Source organism: Zosterops lateralis, assembly GCF_965231275.1.
Source record: "Zosterops lateralis genome assembly, chromosome: 4".
NCBI classification, from domain to species: Eukaryota; Metazoa; Chordata; class Aves; order Passeriformes; family Zosteropidae; genus Zosterops; species Zosterops lateralis.
The window spans coordinates 12272967-12294268 of NC_139765.1; the positions used below are offsets into that span (position 1 = coordinate 12272967).

The window sequence follows — 21302 nt, forward strand, 5'->3', positions numbered from 1 at the left end:
CTGTTTAGCTGCCTAAATTTTGTCCTTACAATTAAAAAAGTCTAATAGTTTAAATAGGGCAAAGAAAACACGATTGACACAGATCCCAAAATTAGAAAGAACTATTCAACTATTTTTAAACCCTTCTTGATATTCTTAATAGAATTTTACTACCTATGCTTTACCAACTTTCACCTTATATTTGGTACAAGGAAGAACTGCAAAGATGCTTGCAAAAGCCAGCTATAAAATACGCATTAGCTGTATAGTACACAATGCTTTCCTTATTAGGAACAACTGCAAACTAAAGAAGACTTGGTTACATTGGGATTGACACTTAGCATTTTCAGAGGAGACAGTGATTCTTGATATTGAAGTATTTTATCCCATGTTCGACTACATCAGGTCTTTTGTATTGACAAGATCTAGCAAATACAAGAAAAAAAAGTAGTATGCTGGTAGGAAGAATGTCAGACCACATCTTGGTAAATGCTTAACAGTGATTTCATTTATCTAACAGAATGTCAGTAATTCTTATGATCTAAAATCAAGTATTTTCTGGGCTAGCTTGTCAACTCTAAATGCATTTTAAGCAGCAGATACACATTCAAATGTTTGTTTCATAGAAATACCTCAGGTTTGTTCATTCATACATCCATATAAACACCTGAATGCATCCTGACTAATAATTTATTAACATCTTTTAAAAAAATCTGAGCATGTCCAGCTCTGACTTACTTTTGCCATCTACAAGCTTCTCCCTAGGCGAGATGTCCGATGAAGAAAGTTGCTCCTTAACTTTTGCAACATCTTTTGGATGTAAGTAATCAAATAAACTTTGTCCAATTAAACTGGCCTATTTAAAAAAAAAAACCAAAACAACAAAACCCAAAAAAAGAGATGAGAACGACACCGTTTTGGAACAGGACCCCATACATTATTTATCTCAGGAAAACAACTGTCTACACCCCTAAAAAGCATCAATACCACAATTACTCCAAACATCAATATTTTGTTTTACATTTCATTTGTCATTGTTTAATATAGTTTTTATTTTAAAGGGTAATAAAAACATAGTTTATTATCTCCTCTTAAAAACAGCAGATTTAGTTGGAGATTAAACAAGTTCTGTACAACTAAATGCTTTATTTATGTAAATAATGTAATTTCTGGTCCCAGCCAAAGCAGGTTATGCACAAAGTAACACTCTCACATTATTGGGGAAGGAGGGAAGAAATATTCAACTACCTAATGACTCTGAGCTCTAATTTGGTTGGACAAACTGGCACCACTGAGCCAGGAGCAGGCTGGAAGCAGGGCTCAGCTCACCACAACACTCCTTAGCAGAGCATATTTACAGGGATGTCTCCAGCTGGGATGCCTCCCACCTGCTCACTCTGTTCATCCCAAGTAACTGACCTGCTGCACCACTTTCTTTTGGAACAGGAAGGAATTCTCACAGAAGTGGGCTGGGTTGGGTTTTCCACTTCTTACTTTCAGCATAGCAGCCAAATCAAAGGATAGAAAGGAGCTGTGTTGACAAGATCTACTCCAGACTCAAACTCAGGATAAACACCTAGTCTCCTGCCTTTTCCCAGTCCCCATTTAATCCTAATGCAATGGGAAAATGCTGAGTGCTGCTGAGACAGCCTAACAGGTGCCAAAATATGCAGGTGCAACAAACCAGATTAAGCTGCAGCATGGGATTCAGAACCTAGAACAACTCCCAAATAAGCTAATAAATCCATGGGTTTTATTAAAGTAAGACACATCCTCTAAATCTCCTTGTCTAGAATAAAAGACATCTTAAGGGTCTGGAAAAATGTACGTCTAACATGAGTGACTCTAGAAACCACTTTTTGTTCTTGAAATAAATCAGTGGAAAAGTTAAAAAAACAAACTCTGCTTTATGCTTATTCCCCTAGGATGATTCTTTAAAAAAAAAAAAAAAAGAGATAAAAATAAATCTATGAAAGAGTCCAGATTGGTTATCTGTACATTTATAAAGAAAAAGAAGACAGCACAAATGGTTTCAAAGTTACAAAAGTAGACAGATGGCAGCACTAACTGTTTTAGCCTCTGTTTGTGAAACAGAAGTCATTGACAGAAGAACAAATTATCATCCCTCGATTATTTGTGGTAATTGCCCATCATGTTAAACACCAGCTAATGGAAGGTATTTCTATTTTTCCAACTTCCCTTGTTCTACAGGCTAAGCTGGCTCCCATTCAGTGTCTTTCAGGTTAAGGGTACACACTCAGATATTTATTGTGGATGATGTGTTATGCGGTGCATCCGAGCATAAAGGCATCACCAAGGAAAGCTTTAATTAACTTCCACTGCTGAACTACCCATTTTCCTTGGCCTAAAAAAACACTCAAAATCATTTCACTATGTGAAAGAAAATCTCTTGCACACAGAAATTAGGACATCTTCAAATTATCCTTTCCTCTCAGACAGGCAGTTTTCTTAAGGATAATCAGCTGAAATCTGGTGCTGTTCCTCAGGTTGGGAACACTGATGTACTTGCACATTTTTTCTTACAGGATATTCAGTTCTACTCTGAATAAGACAAAATCAAAGAAATTCCAAGAAATGATACACAAGGACTGGTTTGATAGCATAAAATATAAGTTTTAAAATTCCTAAGAAAATGCAAGGTAAAAGCAAACAAGAAACAACAATAACCACCTGATCATAATTAAGTATTTTGCAAACTGATTCAGAGACAAACAGAATTTTTCCTCTGTTGCATCCAACCACAAACAGGAATCCATCTGCAGCCTGAAAATATAAAGATACTGTCTTTAAAAACACACAATTAAAATAAACTATAAATATTAATGACTACAAGGAAGCACACTTTTAAACCTGTTTTTTAAAATGAAATACAAGAAAGCTGGAGAGGGACAAGAGGAAAGGGCTTTACATTGACAGAGAGGAGGTTTAGATTGGATATGAGGAAGAAATTGTTCCCTGTGAGGGTGGTGAGGCCCTGGCACAGGTTGCCCAGAGAAGCTGTGGCTGCCCCATCCCTGGCAGTGTCCAAGGCCAGGCTGGATGGGGCTCTGAGCAACCTGGGATAGTGGGAGGTGTCCCTGCCCATGGCAGGAGTTGGAATGAGATGATCTTCAAGGTCCCTTCCAACTTAGGGCATTCTGTGATTCTATTAAAAAAGCAATTAAGATTGCAAGGACCAAATGAGGCCTTCAACCACACACAGCTGAAGTTTCTTAAACACAGCTTTGGCCAAAGTCCAGCTAAAAACCAGCTTCTTTTGGGAGCCATTTACAGATCTTGGCAAAGCATTATTGCAGCAAAGGAAAAAACCACAAACCTAGCTGTGAATGAAATGTGTGGGTTTATGATGAAGTATGCAAACAAGAGGGAAGATTTTATTCAGGTATTTTCTGCACCTTTTTCTAAGTACATCTTAAAAAATGTACATGAAGGAGAGCCAAAAACTGTGAGGATGTTCCTGCATAATTGGCAGCATTCTCTGCAGTTGCATGAAGATTTTAAGAATGGATGTATAAACAGGCAGACTGTACACAAATTATTGTCCCTTCCAGGGCTGCTGCCTGCCACACTCCCAAACCATCTCTGCACACGTTCATGAAAACCTGAGTAGTGCAGAGTTTAGAAATCAGTACAACAAAACACTTGCCTGAAGGACAAGATGGGAGAAAAAAGCACTGTCCCACTAACAGCTTTAACAAGGACATGATTTATCTGAGAGTTTCCTTCCACTTACCCTAAGGATTAACTGTCGCAGTTCATCATCCTTCAAAAATGAAGGTTTATACCGGACTTCTGAGTAGGAGCTACTGGAACCTGGAAAATGGATGATTCACAGAGATCATGTCAAAAGTTACATTTTCAATTCACTTTTAGCAGAGTTATACTTGTTATGTCTTTCAAAATTTTTCTCTATGACCCCAACAGCTGAATGTAAAAAAATAATTCAAACTTCTAGAAATTCTAAAAATAAAATTAAAACAAATCTCAAACATACACTGGTAACAAAACCAGACATATAACCATTTTTTTTTCTTGCCTTTTATTAACACAAACCAAGGAAATTTCTGTTCAGATATCATTAATATAATATTATTTCTCTAGCAGTACAAGAGCTGAATTTTCTAGAAATATTTCATAGGTATATTTCAGACCTCTTAACTAAAGTTTCTTTGCTGAAACAGAATAATTCCAGTATTATCAATTATCTTTTCCATTAATCATGCTTCATTAATATTATAAAGCAAACAATCAAAAAAACAGACTATTGTAGTTAAATCAAATGTCTCACTAAATATAGTGAGACTGACTCACTGCATGTACTGTTCTAGCACCCATGGCAAGTACTCTATAAAATAACTTTTGTCCATTACATTTTTATATTTTTTTCTTGTTACATTTCTTCTAACAGTTGAACATTTCAGTCAATTTCATCATTCACTATAACTCCACATAGCATCTTGTATTCTCTTTAACCATTTGTTTTGAGGTAAATACAACTGTGCTGGGTAAAGTTCTGTTTTCACATCCTGTTGTTAAAATACAAATGCTTGAGGGGAAGATTTTTTGGTTGAACTGCAAGTGCAGTTACTGCCCTGCTGTTTGTCACATTATCTCTTCATGCAAAACTCTCAGTCTGCTTGGGCCTTTAGAAAACCCTCAAAACCCTTTACACCTGAGCCATTCTATGATTCTATTACTGCCAAGGTAGCAACATAATTGATTTTCTACACTTCTTTGACCCAAAACTAAGTGGGTTCTCATTAGACCTGCCTATTCATAATCAGTGGGGCTTGCAATGCAGAGGGTCTTTGATCTTGGCTTAGAGTTGACCAAATTATTATTCTCAAACAGTGGTGCCAAAATCCCCAAATGTTCTGTGCAGCTGATAGACTCTGCAATATGCAACTTGTATTTGGATATATTTTTCTTGGGGGGAGGAAAAAAAAATCCCAAAACCTAGCAATAGCAAAAGGAGAACAAAGAATATTTCCTGGGTTGATCCCCACACTATACCATTCCCTAAGATCCACAATTAACTTTCCTCGCTGACTGAGGCTTATCAGAAGTTTCTGTTTCTTGCTACTCTCCAACATGTGAGGGTTTTTAAGACTTTAAGGTTTTAATGTAATCAAACTCACTGACCGTTCTGTTAAAGTATGTTCTTTCTTGCAACTTTCCTTTTGACTCCTGTACTTTCTAAAAAGAATCAAGGAGTGACCCAAGAGCAAGGCATGCCCTGAGCAGACAGAAAATATCAGACCCTGAAGGGTGGCTTTTTTTCTGCTATACTAAACAAAAAAAATTTAAAATAAGTTCTGACAGCTACAGACATGTACATTTAAATGAGGAGTAGACTCAGAACTAAACACAGGAAATGTAAAATAAAATACTTGATTTAAAATTCAGGAAGATACACACTGTAACTCCTACTGAGTAAGGATTTACAGGATGACGTTCCCTGAACTCACCTTTTAAAGACTTCAAGTGCTGCACAGCCATCCGTAGCACTGTGAGTTTGTCCAGCTTTCTGGCCATGGGATTGCACTGTGGTATCATGGCAGACAACTCCTCTATCAAATTATTCATTTTGTCTCTTCTTCTTTTCTCTGTTTGACTATGAGCCTCTCTAAGAAGAAAAAATATTTTTAAAGAGTGATGTAGAACACATGATTTCCCTATAATATTCAATTCCATTTTGGGACTGGAACTATTACCAGTACTATTGCACTGAAACAGTTTTTCATATGCTACTTGTACTAGATGATTGAGTTTGATTCACTTCAACAAAGATGAAACGGTTGCAATAATGATGTGAAATACTGAAGAGAAGAGATATCTCAAGCAACAATTTTGATTACATTTGGCAGGAATAAGAGGTTATGAAGACTTATAAAATTTAAACCCTTCTTGTGACCCTTGCCATGCAAGTGATGACTTTGACACCTCAGTGTATCCCAGAGAACTCTGGATGTCATCAGGAATCAATGAAAGACATTCCTGCTCCCACCTCTGCCTGGCCTGTGTAACTAAGATGGGGTGTTCATTCTGCTGCCTTTAAAAAAACCCACAGCAATAAACATTACTTTTCCACATGCTTTTAAGAGATGGAGTGGAAATGGAAAGAAAAAGCTGCATCTCATGTAATTTATGAGAAGTATCTCAGAAAGCTTTCCCTTTCCTGCTAAGGTGGTATAAAGGCTGTCTCAGGTTTCATCTCTTGGTAAGCCTGTCAACAACTCAGCCACAGAAAGAGCTTCTCTTCTCGGCCAGTTCTCATCAGAAAACTCCTTCTAGGGCACATGACTGCACATCACAAGTGCGTTTATAGCTCAGCTCACCTCTTCTTTACTTCTTTCTAGCGCACTATGTCAGCTTTTCAGCCCATCTCCTCCCCTCTAACATCCTCCAGCAGATCAAGGAAAGTTTCTTTCACTCTTTTCCTCCTTACCCAGAAGACAAGCCAGCCACTCAATTAACATCCAGATGATTTTTCTTTCTAATAGAGGCCAGATGCAGGAGTATAGTTATGCAAAACGAGTAGTAAGTTTTGGTTAATTGATCTCCAAATCTTTTCCTCATAGGCATGCTGCAACAGAAGCTATTAAAGGTAATAAAGTTAACTACACCTGGCCTGCTGAGAAAGAACAAAGTACACTTTTAAAGATCTACCTGACAATTATTTTAATTTTTTTTTTTTCAAAAAAACTGAATGTATTCACCAAGTAACTAATTCTGGGTCATTCTGCCACGCATTCACTTTTTCTCTCTCAAAAGCCTTTTTTTAGACTTAATTTTTTGAGTTATGCTCAGATCTGTGGGTTCACCCAACTCTTCCTTTATGTCAGGTAGGAACAATCAAGTAATATCCTGTGTATGCTCCTTGAACTGTGAACCTCAGGACAACAAATACGAGCATTCCAGGAGAGGGAACAACCTTCCACATCTCTGAGGGTCAATGAGGAGTTATAAAAAACTGAACAAGTGGGTGCAGAAATTCAGGGGATGACTGGATGATTGAAAAAGCCTTCTGTTGCTTGCCCCAGCCACAAAGGCAAAGGGAGAAAAGCAGGTTCCACGATAAGCTTGAGACAAGAAATACTGGAAGGAGACAACTGATAAGCAAACCTCCAGACACCTTTGTACTGATTTTTTCTCTCCAACATATGCATCAAAAAGTAAGGTGGAAAAAGCTAACAATACCACATAAGAGCCATTAAAGCAATGTAAAACTATCTTATAGAGCAATCTGGCATACTCTGTGAAGAAAAAGTAATTTTGAAGTGAAACTGTAAATATACCTTGGAACATTTTAGTTTCTTTAATTTTGTTTCAATTACAGGAACACTTCATAATTACTAGCTAGCATACTATATAAATAATACTTCTGTCAGCATGCTGAGTGAATTATGTATTTCTGGTTTGACATCTCTGCTCACAGGAGAAATGAAAGACTTGTTTTTAAATTGACTTTACAGCACCGTTCTGGTTTTACTACATGGTTTCTCTGTAGTTTAAAATATTTGTTTGGCTGAACTGTGGTCACACAACATTTCAAATCTTACAAGTGCTCTATGTGAACTTCAGTTTATTCAAAGTGAATTCAAAGTTCAATGGCAAAACTTGAATAATTCCCTATACAAAAGCTTGTTCTAGAACAAGAAAACTTTGTTGTGCTTTAGCCAAATCCATTTCCACGTGGAATAAATTCTAAATATCTCCAGAAGCAGACAAATCTAAAAAAAACAATTCTCAAAGTCATACAGATCAGAAGGATCAGCTCCTTATACATGACTTGGGTGTGCTGCATTTAATTCTCACCTTAAAAACTTCAACTTCATGTTTTTGCTAAACCATATGAGGTATCCTGCAGCAACTTTAATCAAAATTATTAGCAAATAAAATCCTCAAGGAGGCTTTAAAAATTACTATAAATTTAGCAAGGAAAAGGAGAAGCTTACTGTTAAATACTTGATAATTTTAATTAATGTTACCCACAAACTCTTATTTTACTATTGTGAATCTCAGTATTCACTAGCAAAACATCTTTCTATTGAAAATTAGTACCTGAAATCTTTTATTTTAACATGTTCTTCATCTTCACTCCTAGAAAAAACAAGACACAGAGTTTTACATTACATATTAAATCTAGGAACTTCTTTCCTCCCACTAATTCCAGAAGATAGAAAATGCTACAAATTGACTGTGGCTCCAGCAAAAGCAAACCCACAGAATCTCTAAACCATAGCTGACCTAGCAAGTGATGCATAACAGAAAGAGACCAGAGCACAACTAGCAATATTCACAGTTGTGTGAACATATTAAAGGGATAGCTCATAATTATGGGGCTTTTTTTATTCTGGAGACAACATTATTGGAGCATTCAAATAGCTTAAGACTAGACTTGATTTTATTTTTTTGTTTAAAGTATTATAAAAGAGATTATCAATTTATGCTTTTATTTCTAATACCTCATTGTCAAATTAGAAAATAAGTAATCCTAAATTATATTTAAGAAAAAAACCAAAACAACAAAAAACCTCAGCTATTTCCCATACCCTACAGCAATGACTGGGAAGTCATAAAGTAATAAATTCTACATGAAACACAGTCATGAGTGTCTGCAGCCCAATAAACACTCTGCAACAGGAAACTATAAAGGATGATTCAAACAAGGGCAGTGAGCTTTTCTTTCCCTATGACCACTGCACTGTTCACCACTCTTTGTGAAGAGTTCCTGGCCTTGGTACCCATGCGGATCAAGAGGAGAGGCCAAGCATGCAGCAGCTGTCTCCCATGAGGAAATGGAAGCAGGAGGATCCTTGGAGATTACAGCTTGAGGAAAGGTGCCAAAAGCTGCTGCCACCTGGAACTGAGCACTGACTCCAGTGAGGATCCAAAAGCCAAATTAACAATGCAGAATCTGGGATATCACTGGAACCCAGCAATCTTCTAGACAGCCTGATAAACTCAAACACAGGAGGAGGTTTGGTTCACAACACTCCAAGACTTTCATTCATTGTTCCAGACTTAGACAAGTTAGCAATAACTAACATTTTCCTTCCATTTTAAAAGAAACTTACCAGACATATCCATATACTGTGAATTCCAACTGAATTTACATTCTCTGACCATAAGGGAAGAGGTAAGGAGGAGCCAGACCAGCTGCAATGCAGCATGTGCCCCATTAATTAACTTTCTTTCTCCCTCAGGAGCTCCACTTGGGGAAAAAATCTAGCACAAATGTGCTGCTCAAGCAATCAGTCCCAGCCTTCAATGGATTTTTATAGCCTCTGTCCTAACAGCTGTGGTGTTGCTGACATGAATAGCTAAATTAAAACTACCTTGACTACAGGAACAGAGGGTGAAATTCCACTTTGTGGCTCTAATGTGGGTATATTTAATTGGTACTAGAAAGGACTGAATGGGTATTAATCAGAAAAAATAATGAAGAATACCAGCTTTTCTCTACTTTCTCAATTGATTTATTAAATATACTTCCCCATTTCTTCTAAAATGGAAACAAATATTTTAAAGGCAGAAAAGGAGGGGTTTTAGTCACACTTTCCATCATGAACACTATGGAAAAAATCCACAAAGAAACAAGCAATTTAACCCCAAAGATTTTTACACTACCCTTTAAGCTGTGTACCAAAGAGTGACCCCCCTGCAGAAAGAACCTGGAGGTGCTGGCTGACAGCAGGCCCAGTTTAAGGCAGTCAGAGGGCAAAACACATCCTGGGCTCCTCAAACACCAGACGGGCAAAGAGGTGATTACCCTGCTGTCCTCAGTGCTGGTGTGCCTTCACCTCGAATACTGTGTGCACTTCTGGGCCCCAAAGCGTGAGAAGGTGTTTGGTGAAGATGGGAAGGGCCCTGAAGGAATTCAGAGGAAGGCAACAAAGCTGATGAAAGGGATAGAAGGAGTGCCCTGTGGGGAGTGGCCAAGGACTCCTGGTTTGTCCAGTTTGGAGAAAAGGAGGCTGAGGCCACCTCTGTGCTCTCGGCAGCTTCCTGAGGGGGGAAGTGCACAGAGAGGTGCGGAGCTCTTCTCCCAGGTATCCAAGGATAGGACACAAGGGAATACTTTAAAGCTGTGCAGGGGAGGTCTAGACTGGACATAAGGAAGCATTTCTGTACCAAGAAGGTGGGGAAACAATGGAAAAGGCTTCCTAGAAAGGTGGGCAATGCCCCAGGCCTGTCAGTGTTTGAGAGGCGTTTGGACAATGCCCTTTACAACCTGCCTTAACCTTTGGTCAGCCCTGAAGTGCTCAGGCTGTTGGACTGGATGACCATGGTAGGTCCCTTCCAGGTAAAACAGTCTATTCTATAAAAACACTGCATGGCTACTTACAAATAAATATTACTCAAGTAAAGTATCCAGATACAGAAAAAGAAAATGCAATAAAGTAATCATGTAATCAACAACCCTCCTGGCAGATCTATTCCACAAAGCATATGCTTGTGCTGCATAGCGACCATGTAACAGCATTATTTTAACATAGTTACTATACATCTAATTTAAAAAACACTTGAAAAGGTTAAAACAACCAAACAAAAGTGTTTACATTCACCAGTCCTAGAAGAATATGAGAGCTTTCCTTCGCCTCCCTGAGTCTTCTGATTGAACTGGTACTTTTCACTCCTTCCCATTCTAAACTTCAATACTAACAAGTTTGGCAAAGCTGGAAGCAGAGCATCATCTTAGAAGAACTATCAGGAATCCTTAACATTGGATGGACCTGTCCATCCTGTTCCTTAGTTGGATGTTTATCACCTTGTGCTGTACACAGACCTGCCCTGGGATGAAGCACTCCTCAAGGAACCCCACAGCTCATCCAGCCAAACAGCAAAGTGTGACAAGTTCTCAGAACTCAAAACAGAAACGGATTCATTCATACAAAGTACCTTTTCTGAAGATCACCATCAACTTCAACTGCAGAAACATCCCTGCAGAAACAGGACATACAATAAACAAAATGAAGTTTGAAGCACAATAAGATGACTTGATAGACCCAAAAAAACAAAGTCGCAGAAAATTTCAATGGCAACTCCACTTGATTGGTTATTTTCAGCAAGATCATTAGTCTTAGAACCTAATTACTACTTCTTATAAGCCAGTACTTTTTCAATTAATTTTTCAACTTGGACATTAATTTTTCTTATCAGAGAGATCCAAACTTCAGGGAAACATTACTCTGGAACCAACACTTTTACTGAACAGGTAAAAATCAACAAGTGCTACTGAAAAAGAATGCAGACACTTTCTTTTCCCAGAAACTAACATACTGCTGGAGTTTTTAGTTATCCACATGATACACTTGATCCTGATCTCCAAGCTGACATTTACATCAACTCCCACAGCACAGCTACACCCTGTAGATCAATGGACTACATATGGAAGAAGCAGTGATTAAAGAGAATTGCTTTAATAATCACAAATACATGTAAATCCCCTATTCTCCACCTTTTTAAACATGGATTTTTCACACTAGTTTAGAGATATTTGTAGTGCCTTGTGTCCCTTACTTCTGCCTGATTTAGACAGCTTTGAACAGATCACTTTTTTGGTTAAATGGCACACTTTTTTGGTTAAATGGCATCTGTTTGGCAGTTACAGAACAGGATAAAACAGTTGACAGTGTCACCTCAGCAGTCAAGGATGACCCACTTAAAAAGACTGAGCACTACAAGAGGACAGTCCCCCTTTTTAGGTCATGGGTCTGTCTTTACATTTAAGGAAATGGCTGCTCTGGTCACTGAAGCAGCAGTTCTAGATCAAGCAACTTAATCAGTAATCTTGTTTCATGCTTGCAGGTAAAATTCTAGTCTGTGCCTGGGAGACTTCAAGCAACTTAAGAGCTTGCCTTTACTAGCAGGCAAAGAAAGAGAAAATATAAACCTAAAAAATTAGGATTGAAATTTCAGCATTAGAGACGCACTATCCAGACACTTGAGGGCAGGAAATGGCATTACAGAATCCTACATATATCCTTTGGATTTAAGTTTTAATAATTGGAGACTGTCAAAGAATACATTTGGAAGACAGTGCAAATGTAATGGTAAAAAACAAAGGAAAGAGGATTAGAAAGGAGGAAGGAAGAGGCAAAGCAAAGACAGTGACCAAGTTGCACAAATAACGAGGAACGTCTCGGATTTCGGTTGAGACCCAGAGCTTTGGTTCACTTACTGGTTATCAGAGTCACTCCCCTTGCGTTTCCTTGGAATGTCAGGCACAGCAGCGTTGAAAGAAGCGGTGCTGGCAGGTTTAGGGACGGGATTCATCAGGCTGGGCACTCCACAGCCAACGCACGGGCTCCCATCCACGGAGAACTGATCTGTCAGGAGAATAGAGGCTCAGTGGCCAGCAAGAGCTGCATCACTCTGCATCCATCCTGATCCTCACTGCAACAAAACGCTGTCTGTGTGGGGCTGCTGTGTCTCTGGCAAAGCCAAGTCCAGCAAAGAGTGCACCACCTTCCCACAGCACTGCAATGATCTCACCAACCCAACCAGCACACACCAAGGCAATATGAAACAGCTCTCCCCTCACACAACCTTTGCATTAAATCCTCCAGCACCTCACACAACCTGCTGCAAAATCAACAGCTGTGCCACTTCTCAGCAGATCAATAAACTGTGGCTCAAACTAAATAAAAATTAAAAATATATTGTGAACTATGTTTTTTTTAATCAAGTGGGGTATCCAAAAAATGGAAGTGTGCTGCAATCATATTCCTGACATAAAATCCACAATTACACAGAACATCTGCCATGGAAGTTGGATGAGTCTCAAAAAGTTGTCAAGTTCCCTTCACAGTTCTCCTCTTAAGGAAAACTGTTGTTTCTGGGAAGGACAGAAGAGAAGCCACAAGCCAAAGGAATCCTAGCAACCTACTGGGAAAGGAGAACAGTCTAAAGGAACATAAGCACTATTATTACACTGTTTTTCTGTCTCAACACAGCTATGACAAAGAATGGCCCTGCTGATGTTTAGGCAAAGAGCCAGAATTAACTGTTTCAGCAAATGCAGGAACTCCTTTAGGCTTCATGTGCCAGTGAGGACAGATGAGAGATTAAGAGTTGTCATTTAAGGAAGTGAGCATCTCCTGCTTCTAGCAGACAGCAAAAACCAAGAGGAGTACTTTGAAAATCCAGCAAGAAGAAAAACTGGACGCTTTCTTGGGAGCTTTCTCTCTTTCTTTTAGCATCTGTGCTGTTTGCAAAAATGTAGAAATGTGCAAAAACAATTATACAAAAGATATTTTTCCCCTCTTAGATGTAAACACATCTCACACCAGAAAAATGACCTTCTAGGTTTTCATTTGGTGTTGGAATACAGCTCTGGAGAGTTAAATGAAAATAGGCTAATACTCCAACAACAGCTTGCCCAGTCTTCCACTAATCCTCTCTCTATCAAATCAGACAACACAAAGTCAGCCCCTATTTTATTTTAGAAAGCTCTTTAACTCATTAAGTCACACAGGAAGTTTCAAAAAAAGAGGTGGAAACAAAGAATCAACAAATACTTGACAAATAAGTGACAACCTTTGGACATCTGTAACATCCAAGAAAATGCAGTTATTTCAAATACAAATCACATTCAAATTAGGGATGCTAAAAATATATTAAAAGAAATTACATGATAAATACTGTATTTATATAAGACAGTGGTAGATGTCTGAAATTTTTTTATGATGAGTCTCCTTAGAAGTCTCATTTTATATTTCTATTATTAACACAATTCCAAAACAAACAAAAAAATGCTGACGGATCCAAAGGAACTGTTTATTTAAAAGGAGCAGGTTTAATTCACCCAGGTCACAGCATCCTATAATTCCTGATTAAGCTATTGAAGTATAATCAGTCTTGATGAATATTCATAAAAGAGTACTTACTAAACAGCAACCTACATGGTGCCAAGACCAGAATGCCTTCAGCACAACTGATCCTTTCGTCCTGGAACAAAGCAGGACAGCACAGACCCACTGACCTAAATACTGCTCTGCACACAGATGGCCAGCCTGCTTTCCAAACACTTCCCTTTAAAGGAACAAAATCCAAGGCCTCTTTTACAGGTTTTCCAATGTATCTTCAATATTATTAAACAACTAGTTTTTTCCCCTCACATCTAAGCAACAGCTTCTGACTTATCTCTTCTACCTTTACTAACAACACCCATTTTCATTATTCTTAACTGAGAAAACAAAAAACAGTAACAGTGACCTTCTGCACTACAATTATTAGCTGATAAATTGAATCCTTCACACTAACCCTGGGACAAATTAAATGCCAGGATGAGGGGTGACTGATCTTGGACAAAAATACACAGTTAAGAATCTGCACTCATCCCTGAAATGCTCAGCATGCAGCTTATATACTTTATATATATATATATATTCTTTAAAAACCCATGAACCAAACCCAAACCCTCATCAACAATGCAAAAAAAAAAAAAAAACACAACCAAACCAAACAACAACAAAAAAAAAAACAACAAACAAAACCACAAAAAAAACAACAAAAACAAAACAAAAAAAACCCCCAAACAAACAAACAAAAAAACCAAATAGAGAAATAAATTTAAAGCTTCAGAACAACCAAACCAAACCGAACAGTGATTATGAGGAGTTTAACAGAAGAGAGCAGATCTTTTTAATACCCATCCCTCACTGAGGAAGAAGTGGGCAGAAAGAGCTCCTAAAGCCAAGACAGCTTTGAGAGTCAGGAAGGGTGATGGAAAATAATCTCTGCGGGCTCCATAACAGCCATCACTGTGACACTGGGTGATTCCAGGGTGCTCCCCCCCTCCCTGGAGAGTGTCCCAAACTTGTGTAGGCTGTGATGAAAGATTTCTTTCCCTCTCTGGCTACATCACTCTGGGAGAGCTGGATAAAGGATTTAACAGTCTTTGGGTTCACAAAGAGAATGGTCTAGAAGGTACACCAACACCCAGGGTGGGCTTCTATGATAGGCAAAAGATGGATTTTTACTCGTCATTTGAGCACCTGGCTGCATTTCTTACACTTGCATTTTCTCTGAATGTTTTCATACCACTGACATAAAAGCAAACACCTCTAAACACAATTGAAGCAAAATGAAATAATTCCCAATTTCATAGCACAGTTGCTTAATGAAAAATAATATCCAGAAAGACCAATCTTTATTACAAGTGGATGTTTCTATAAAATCAAAATCATTAGTAAATTCTAAAACTACTCAAAACAGTTTAATTTAACTAGAGACGTTTTGTTTTACCACCCTAAAGGCTGTTACTTACACTTGTCTGGTTTGCAAGCCAAGTAAAATTTCAGCTAAGAAATGACATTTTTATTATTGCTCATTCCATTACTGATGCCCTGAAATACTGATAACCAGATTTTAATGGCAAGTGAAGAGTTTTTCAAATACATGTCTATCATAACCTATATCTGTGTCTCTGCATTAAGCCTATATTAAATCAAAAATATTTTTGATTTGGGACAGCTGAAAATAATGAGAATAATTCAGGAACTCCCCCCGGAATCATTCCTTCTATGAAAAAGCAAAGACCATCCAAACAGTGCAAATACATATGGAAAGGAGTTCCTTGCCAGTAAGTGTATCAGAAATTATAAAACTGTTACTTCAACACTAATTTTAGTATATTTCATAATTGGGCAAACAAAATATTTAAGGGATGGTTATCAGTATATATTTCTCATAACAAGAGCATCCCCTATCCTTGAGTTTTTCTATATGAAAGAGAAATAATAATTAGAGTCCCCAAGGGGTTGGCAGAGAAGGGAACAACTGCAAAGGAGCTGCATGAAACTGCTGCTTAGGGGGGGGGAGATATAAAGACAAACAAAATCAGCCATATTCCTGTGTCAGCAAAGTTTCTGTGTCAATTCCATGCAGTGCATTGAGAAACGAGGCTTGGGAGACTCCACATTTTTCCAATTACTGACAAATAATATTTTCTAATCCCATGCCACATTCCTGAGCAGTTTTCTCTACCAACAGTTCTAAGGTTTTCAGTTCCTAAGCAAACACGAGCTTTTAGAAAAGATTTATGGCCAAACTCCACCAGGCATAAAAAGGGAGACTCATGTGAAGCAATAATGATGTCCACATCTGAAGTAGCCATTCTGGTCCCTCTTGGAGGGAGGAAGACATTGCTAGGGTGATTCATCTCTCCCCAGAATAGATTCCTACATTTGGCTAGATGAAATAAAACAGTTCTAGGGTGATTCATCTCAATCTAAAATAGATTCCTACAGTTGGTTCAATGAGAGGCAGCCCAAGAGTGCCTGTCTCCAGTCAGTAATTACACAGGGACCAAAGGAACTGCCTCACACTTGGACATCTAAAGATAAATGAAATGAAACCCACCCCAAGTACAGAAATATCACAAAATTCTTTTAACAGCTACAGACAGCACCTGTTTGCCTCCCATGCAACAAGTTCAAGCTCAAGACAGGCTTTCCAAATTATCTAATTAGCCTAATTAGGACAACCTCAAGACCACCCACCCCTAGCAAGGTCAGCTTTTCTGTCTAGGTTTGCAGGATACCTATTAGCACTCTAAACATCAGCAGGAAGATACAAGTCATGTAGTATTAATAAATAAATTAATTAATTAAAAGAGCTGTCAGTCAGCCCTCATTTAGCCAGTTTAAAAAAGAACATCCAAATTCAGCTACCAAGATATTACAGCAAAATGGGCATGAAATAAAGTATCATTGAAGAAGTACATTTATAAAGCTTATGGTGACACTTTCCATAGTCTGGGAATAAGTGAGACTTGGAGAAATGTGGCAGCTCTGCAGCTAACTAAATTAATAATGTGTTAACACTGGCACAACCTTTCCAAAAATAAAGAACTTTTAATCCAGCTTCCAATTTTGAAACACTTTCAAAGGAAAGGAGAAGAAAGAGGCTGCTCTGAATTCAGATTTCTAAGATCATGGATACCACAGACTACTAAAATGTGGATTTTCCAAAGGTATGTACCTGGTATACACAAAACCCTTCACAGGAATCTGAGCTTTGCCAAATTTAAAGAACTCCAAATTCTGGTAGAAGTGAGGGTGAAGTGGCATCTGAGGGTTGTGCAGCCCAGCCAGAGCAGCTCCTTCTAGATTGTAAAGTTCTGTCACAATCAACATGGTTTTCTGAGGGTTTTTTTTTGGGGGGGAGTTGTTTGTTTGGGGTTTTTGTGGGCTTGTTTTTTGGGTTTTTGTTCGGGGTTTTGTTGTTTTTTGGTTTTTTTAAGATGTGAGATGGAGCAGCCCTGCTGGGAGGAAAGGCTGAGGGAATTGGGATTGTTCAGCCTGGAGAGGAGAAGGCTTTGGGGTGACCTCATTGTGGCCTTGCAGTGCCTGAAGGGAACCCACAGGAAAGATGGAGAGAGACTCTTGACAAGGGCCTGGAGTGATGGGACAAGGGGGAATGGCTTCACACTGACAGAAGCAAATAACTCCACACCATCCAAATTGTTTTATTTTACTATGGAGTTACTTTTCTAAAATTTTAGTTTGTTTTAATGAATTCTTGCTGCAGATATGCATTAGAGTACGAAAATGACACATACAGCCTACACTGTACAGTAGTGCATGAGAAATAAAATTACAGGTGCTGTGACATCAGTTTAATGTCCTGCACATCTGAACACCTATAAAATAAAGAACCATATTTTTTACACATAGCTGAGAGTTGTACTGAATGTTTCTTTGAATTCATTTATTTTAGACCTTTAAAATAGGTCATGAAAAGCATTTTCAGACTACTTACAGCAAGTCTGGCATCAAGATCATTGCCTACAGTACCTCTTATTGAAAGCTGAGACAACAATCTTTGGAATGAAATTCTGAAAATAGTAGAAAATGTATGGACTAAAGCAGCATATTCCTTCCCCAAATTTTATAAGCATGTGTAATGCAGGAGCAAGATACAGAGAATTCAGTAATGAAACCATCTTATCAACAACATTATCCAGAGAATAAATAAACTCTTCTGTGTTAAGAACACTGGATTTGGTTTTAATCTCACAAAATGAAAAACGGAAAAATTAAAACACTCTGAATTACAGACATTTAAATCAAATAACACAGGCAACTGATTACTCTCTGCCTCTATTTTTACTTGTTTTCATCACCTGGAAGAGAAGCAGTCAAGAATCACAACTTACCATTTAAGTGACACGTTTGTTTAACAGATTTCAAACATGAAACATTTGGCCAAAACTATTAGTGTATTAAAAAGTAAAATAAGGCAGGAACCAGCTAATGAAAAAATCCTCCCCAAGGCCTGGAAAGGGTACTCTGCTTTCCCAGGGACTTTCATGTTCTCACCAGGTAGAAAGCACTGATAGGAATCGGGAGTCTCAAATATCATAGTTCATTTCTGAAAAAAAAAAAAAAAAAAAACCCAAAACAAACAAAAAACCCACAAATCCTCTCCAATTATATACTCCTAGAGGAATGGTGGATAGTTGTTTTCTTTTTAAGTTTTGGAATCATATGATTGCAAAATGCTGAGTCCTGTCAAGTCAGCTGCAGAACTTCCATGGTTTTAGCTGGCCCTGCATCCCAAACAGGGAGTTTTCAAAAGTTCACCATGATTCACTTCAAAAATCACCCACCGAATTATTTCTTCTTACAATGAATTTGATTCTTGGATGTGAACTGTCCAGTTTAGTTTGTTTTTCATAATGTGCAAATGTACCAACAATAAGGTGTACACTCAACTAAGAAACAAAACCAACCCAAAAACTATTAGGCAGGTAACTTTAGCATGGCCCTATCCCACAAACAATTAAGACACTTTTGTCTTAAAAACAAAGAAACCCCAAACTTGTTTCTTTAAAATCCACTAGAAGAACAGGTATAAACACAGACAGCAGAAGAAAGCAGGGATGGAGGTTCATCTCACAATAAAACATGAAAGCCTATGGTTCATTGATTTCCCAAATCTACCTGTAAATGGAAATGCCTGTGTATTTGGAGGTTTCTTCATTTTGATGATTTTTTCTCCTTTCAGTATAAGCATGATATAGAAACAATAAACCTTAAGTTTTAAGCAGAGTTTAACAGACTGCAAAAACACTATGAAAAAAAAAAAAAACAAACCCAGAAACAACACTTTGTTTGCAAAGACTACATTATTTGCCACAAAATTTTACAACGGTATTTAAACAGACAAGAAACATGCCAAGGATTTGAGACAACCAGGATCTCCACATACATTAAAACACACCTAACCCAAGAGCATTTAGAAAACAACTATCAGACCTGGAAGAATTGGTGCTAACTGCACAGAACTGCAGAGATGGCTTAGAAGGGACTGGACCATTTTTGTTTCCCCACACCGTGCAAAACACTCCCTTCTCCTCGGAGAAGGGAAGAGCCCCTACTCGTTTCCAAGCAGGAACACGAGCAGCAGCTGGTGGTTTACAACCAGCCTTGATTTAGTACCAGAAACTTATGATTAAAACCACGGAAAGATCCAACCTTGATCGCCATACAAGCGTGGGCACGCACACACACAGAGAAAAGCCAGATTCACTGTACCTAAAATACTAAATTACGTTTACCTACCAAAATCAAATCATACTAGAGTTTTAGGACGGCGAGGCTACATGTGTACCAGAAACAGTGAACTACAAACTAAGTTTAAAAAACCCCAAAACAAGCAGATTTTTGGTACACATGGCATCAGTCTGGCGACACATCTGTCACAGCAATACAGCACACACAGTGACCATCACACGGCGGGTGCCAAGGGGACGGTGCCAGGCTCTCTTTGCTGCCCAGGGACAGGACAAGGAGCAATGGGCAAACTAAACACAAGCAGTTCCACCTCAGTGTGAGGAGGAATTTCTGTCCACTGAGGGTGGCAGAGCCCTGGAACAGCTGCCCAGGGAGGGCCTGGAGTCTCCGGGGACATTCCCAGCCCAGTGGACACGCTCCTGTGTCACCTGCCCCAGGTGACCCTGCCCGGGCACGGCTGTGGACCGGACCCTCTCCAGAGGTCTATTCCAGCCCCGTGCCGTGGTTGTTTCCGTGTGGGCGCTCCAGGTACCCGCACTGAACTCCAGCGAGCGGGAGCAGCGAGCCGGGAGCGCCCAGCGGGATGAGACACAAACCCGAGCGGCCCCGGCCCTGGGGGCGCTGAGGGACAGGCGGCCGTGCCCCGCGGGGACCAGCCCCGCAACAACACCGCCCGTGCCACATCACCCCGCCGGCCGGGCGGGCGGGCACACACACAGGCAGACACAAACAGACAGGCAGACACACCCCACGCACGGCACCCGCCATCCCCCCCGCACGGAGCAAGGCGCGGGAGGGCAGAGGGAGCCGGGGCACCCACCGCCCGCGCCCGGCCGGACCCGCTCCCACCTTCCGCCGCCCGCCGCTCCTCCTCGGCGCCCTCGGCGCTTCCCGCTCCTGCCTCGGCCATGGCGGGCGGCCCCGTGCCCCGCTCCACAGCGCCCCCGGCACCGCCGGCATGCAGGGGTGAGCTGAGGTGAGCCGAGGAGGAGCCGCCGGCGCCGGGGAGGGACCGCGGGCCGCCCCGCCAGCCCCGCTCAGCGCCCCCGCCCCGCCATGCTCCCGCCCCGGCCCCGCGCCGCCTCTCGCGAGAAGTGCCGGCACCGCCCCCGCCGCTCACGGGGCCGGGGACCACGGGTTCGATCCCCGCGGCGGGAGGTGGCGGGGGCGGTGAGAGCCGGGACACACCGAGGGCTCATTGCAGAGCTGCCCCGGCCTCGCTGCTCTGCCGTAATACCGCACTAGACTTTTCATCCCATTATTTATCCACGGAAATTCAGACTAAGTAAGTTTCCAGGCATAGCACCTCTTGCAGGATTGTTTAGGGTTTGCCATGTAAGTTTCCCATGCAGCTGACTTCTCTGCGTGTCTTCACCTGGACAGGGCCTTTTTGACATATAGACGTGTTGTTAGGAGTTTTTTGGGGTTTTTTTGTTTTTTGGGGTTTTTTTGTGTTATAATGAATATAATTCAGCTGTAGAACACATCGGCCTCCAGTATTTTGCCGTTAGCAATGTACATACATCAACACTGATTTACTACATCCATAAAACATGTTAGTTCCAGGATGTCCTTGAGTAAGGGATGCTCTCAGCTGCCTCTCCCAATGGTTAGAGCTCCATTCTTGCTGGTTAGGCTCAGAAATATGCGAAGATCTTACATGAAAGAATAACCTTAAGATTATTCTGATTTAAGATAATTTTGACGTATTCCCCATTTTGCAACACTCAGGCTGGCGTCCTGCTCATGTCCCCAGGCTGGGCAGGGCTGGTG

General features: G+C 39.9%; 1 protein-coding gene across 1 annotated transcript in view; it reads right to left on the reverse strand.

The window, feature by feature from the left end:
- The window catches only part of BMAL2 (basic helix-loop-helix ARNT like 2), a 30275-nt gene extending 9826 nt beyond the window's left edge, over nucleotides 1-20449 (reverse strand). The window contains exons 1-8 of the mRNA XM_083859873.1: nucleotides 20379-20449; nucleotides 12188-12335; nucleotides 10906-10947; nucleotides 8065-8103; nucleotides 5469-5626; nucleotides 3734-3813; nucleotides 2671-2763; nucleotides 718-835 (exon numbers count right to left, since the gene is read on the reverse strand). Coding sequence (XP_083715999.1) covers nucleotides 718-835; nucleotides 2671-2763; nucleotides 3734-3813; nucleotides 5469-5626; nucleotides 8065-8103; nucleotides 10906-10947; nucleotides 12188-12335; nucleotides 20379-20439 — 739 coding nt within the window. The 5' untranslated portion in view covers nucleotides 20440-20449. The remainder of the gene's footprint in view (nucleotides 1-717; nucleotides 836-2670; nucleotides 2764-3733; nucleotides 3814-5468; nucleotides 5627-8064; nucleotides 8104-10905; nucleotides 10948-12187; nucleotides 12336-20378) is intronic.
- Between the last annotated feature and the right edge of the window lie 853 nt (nucleotides 20450-21302).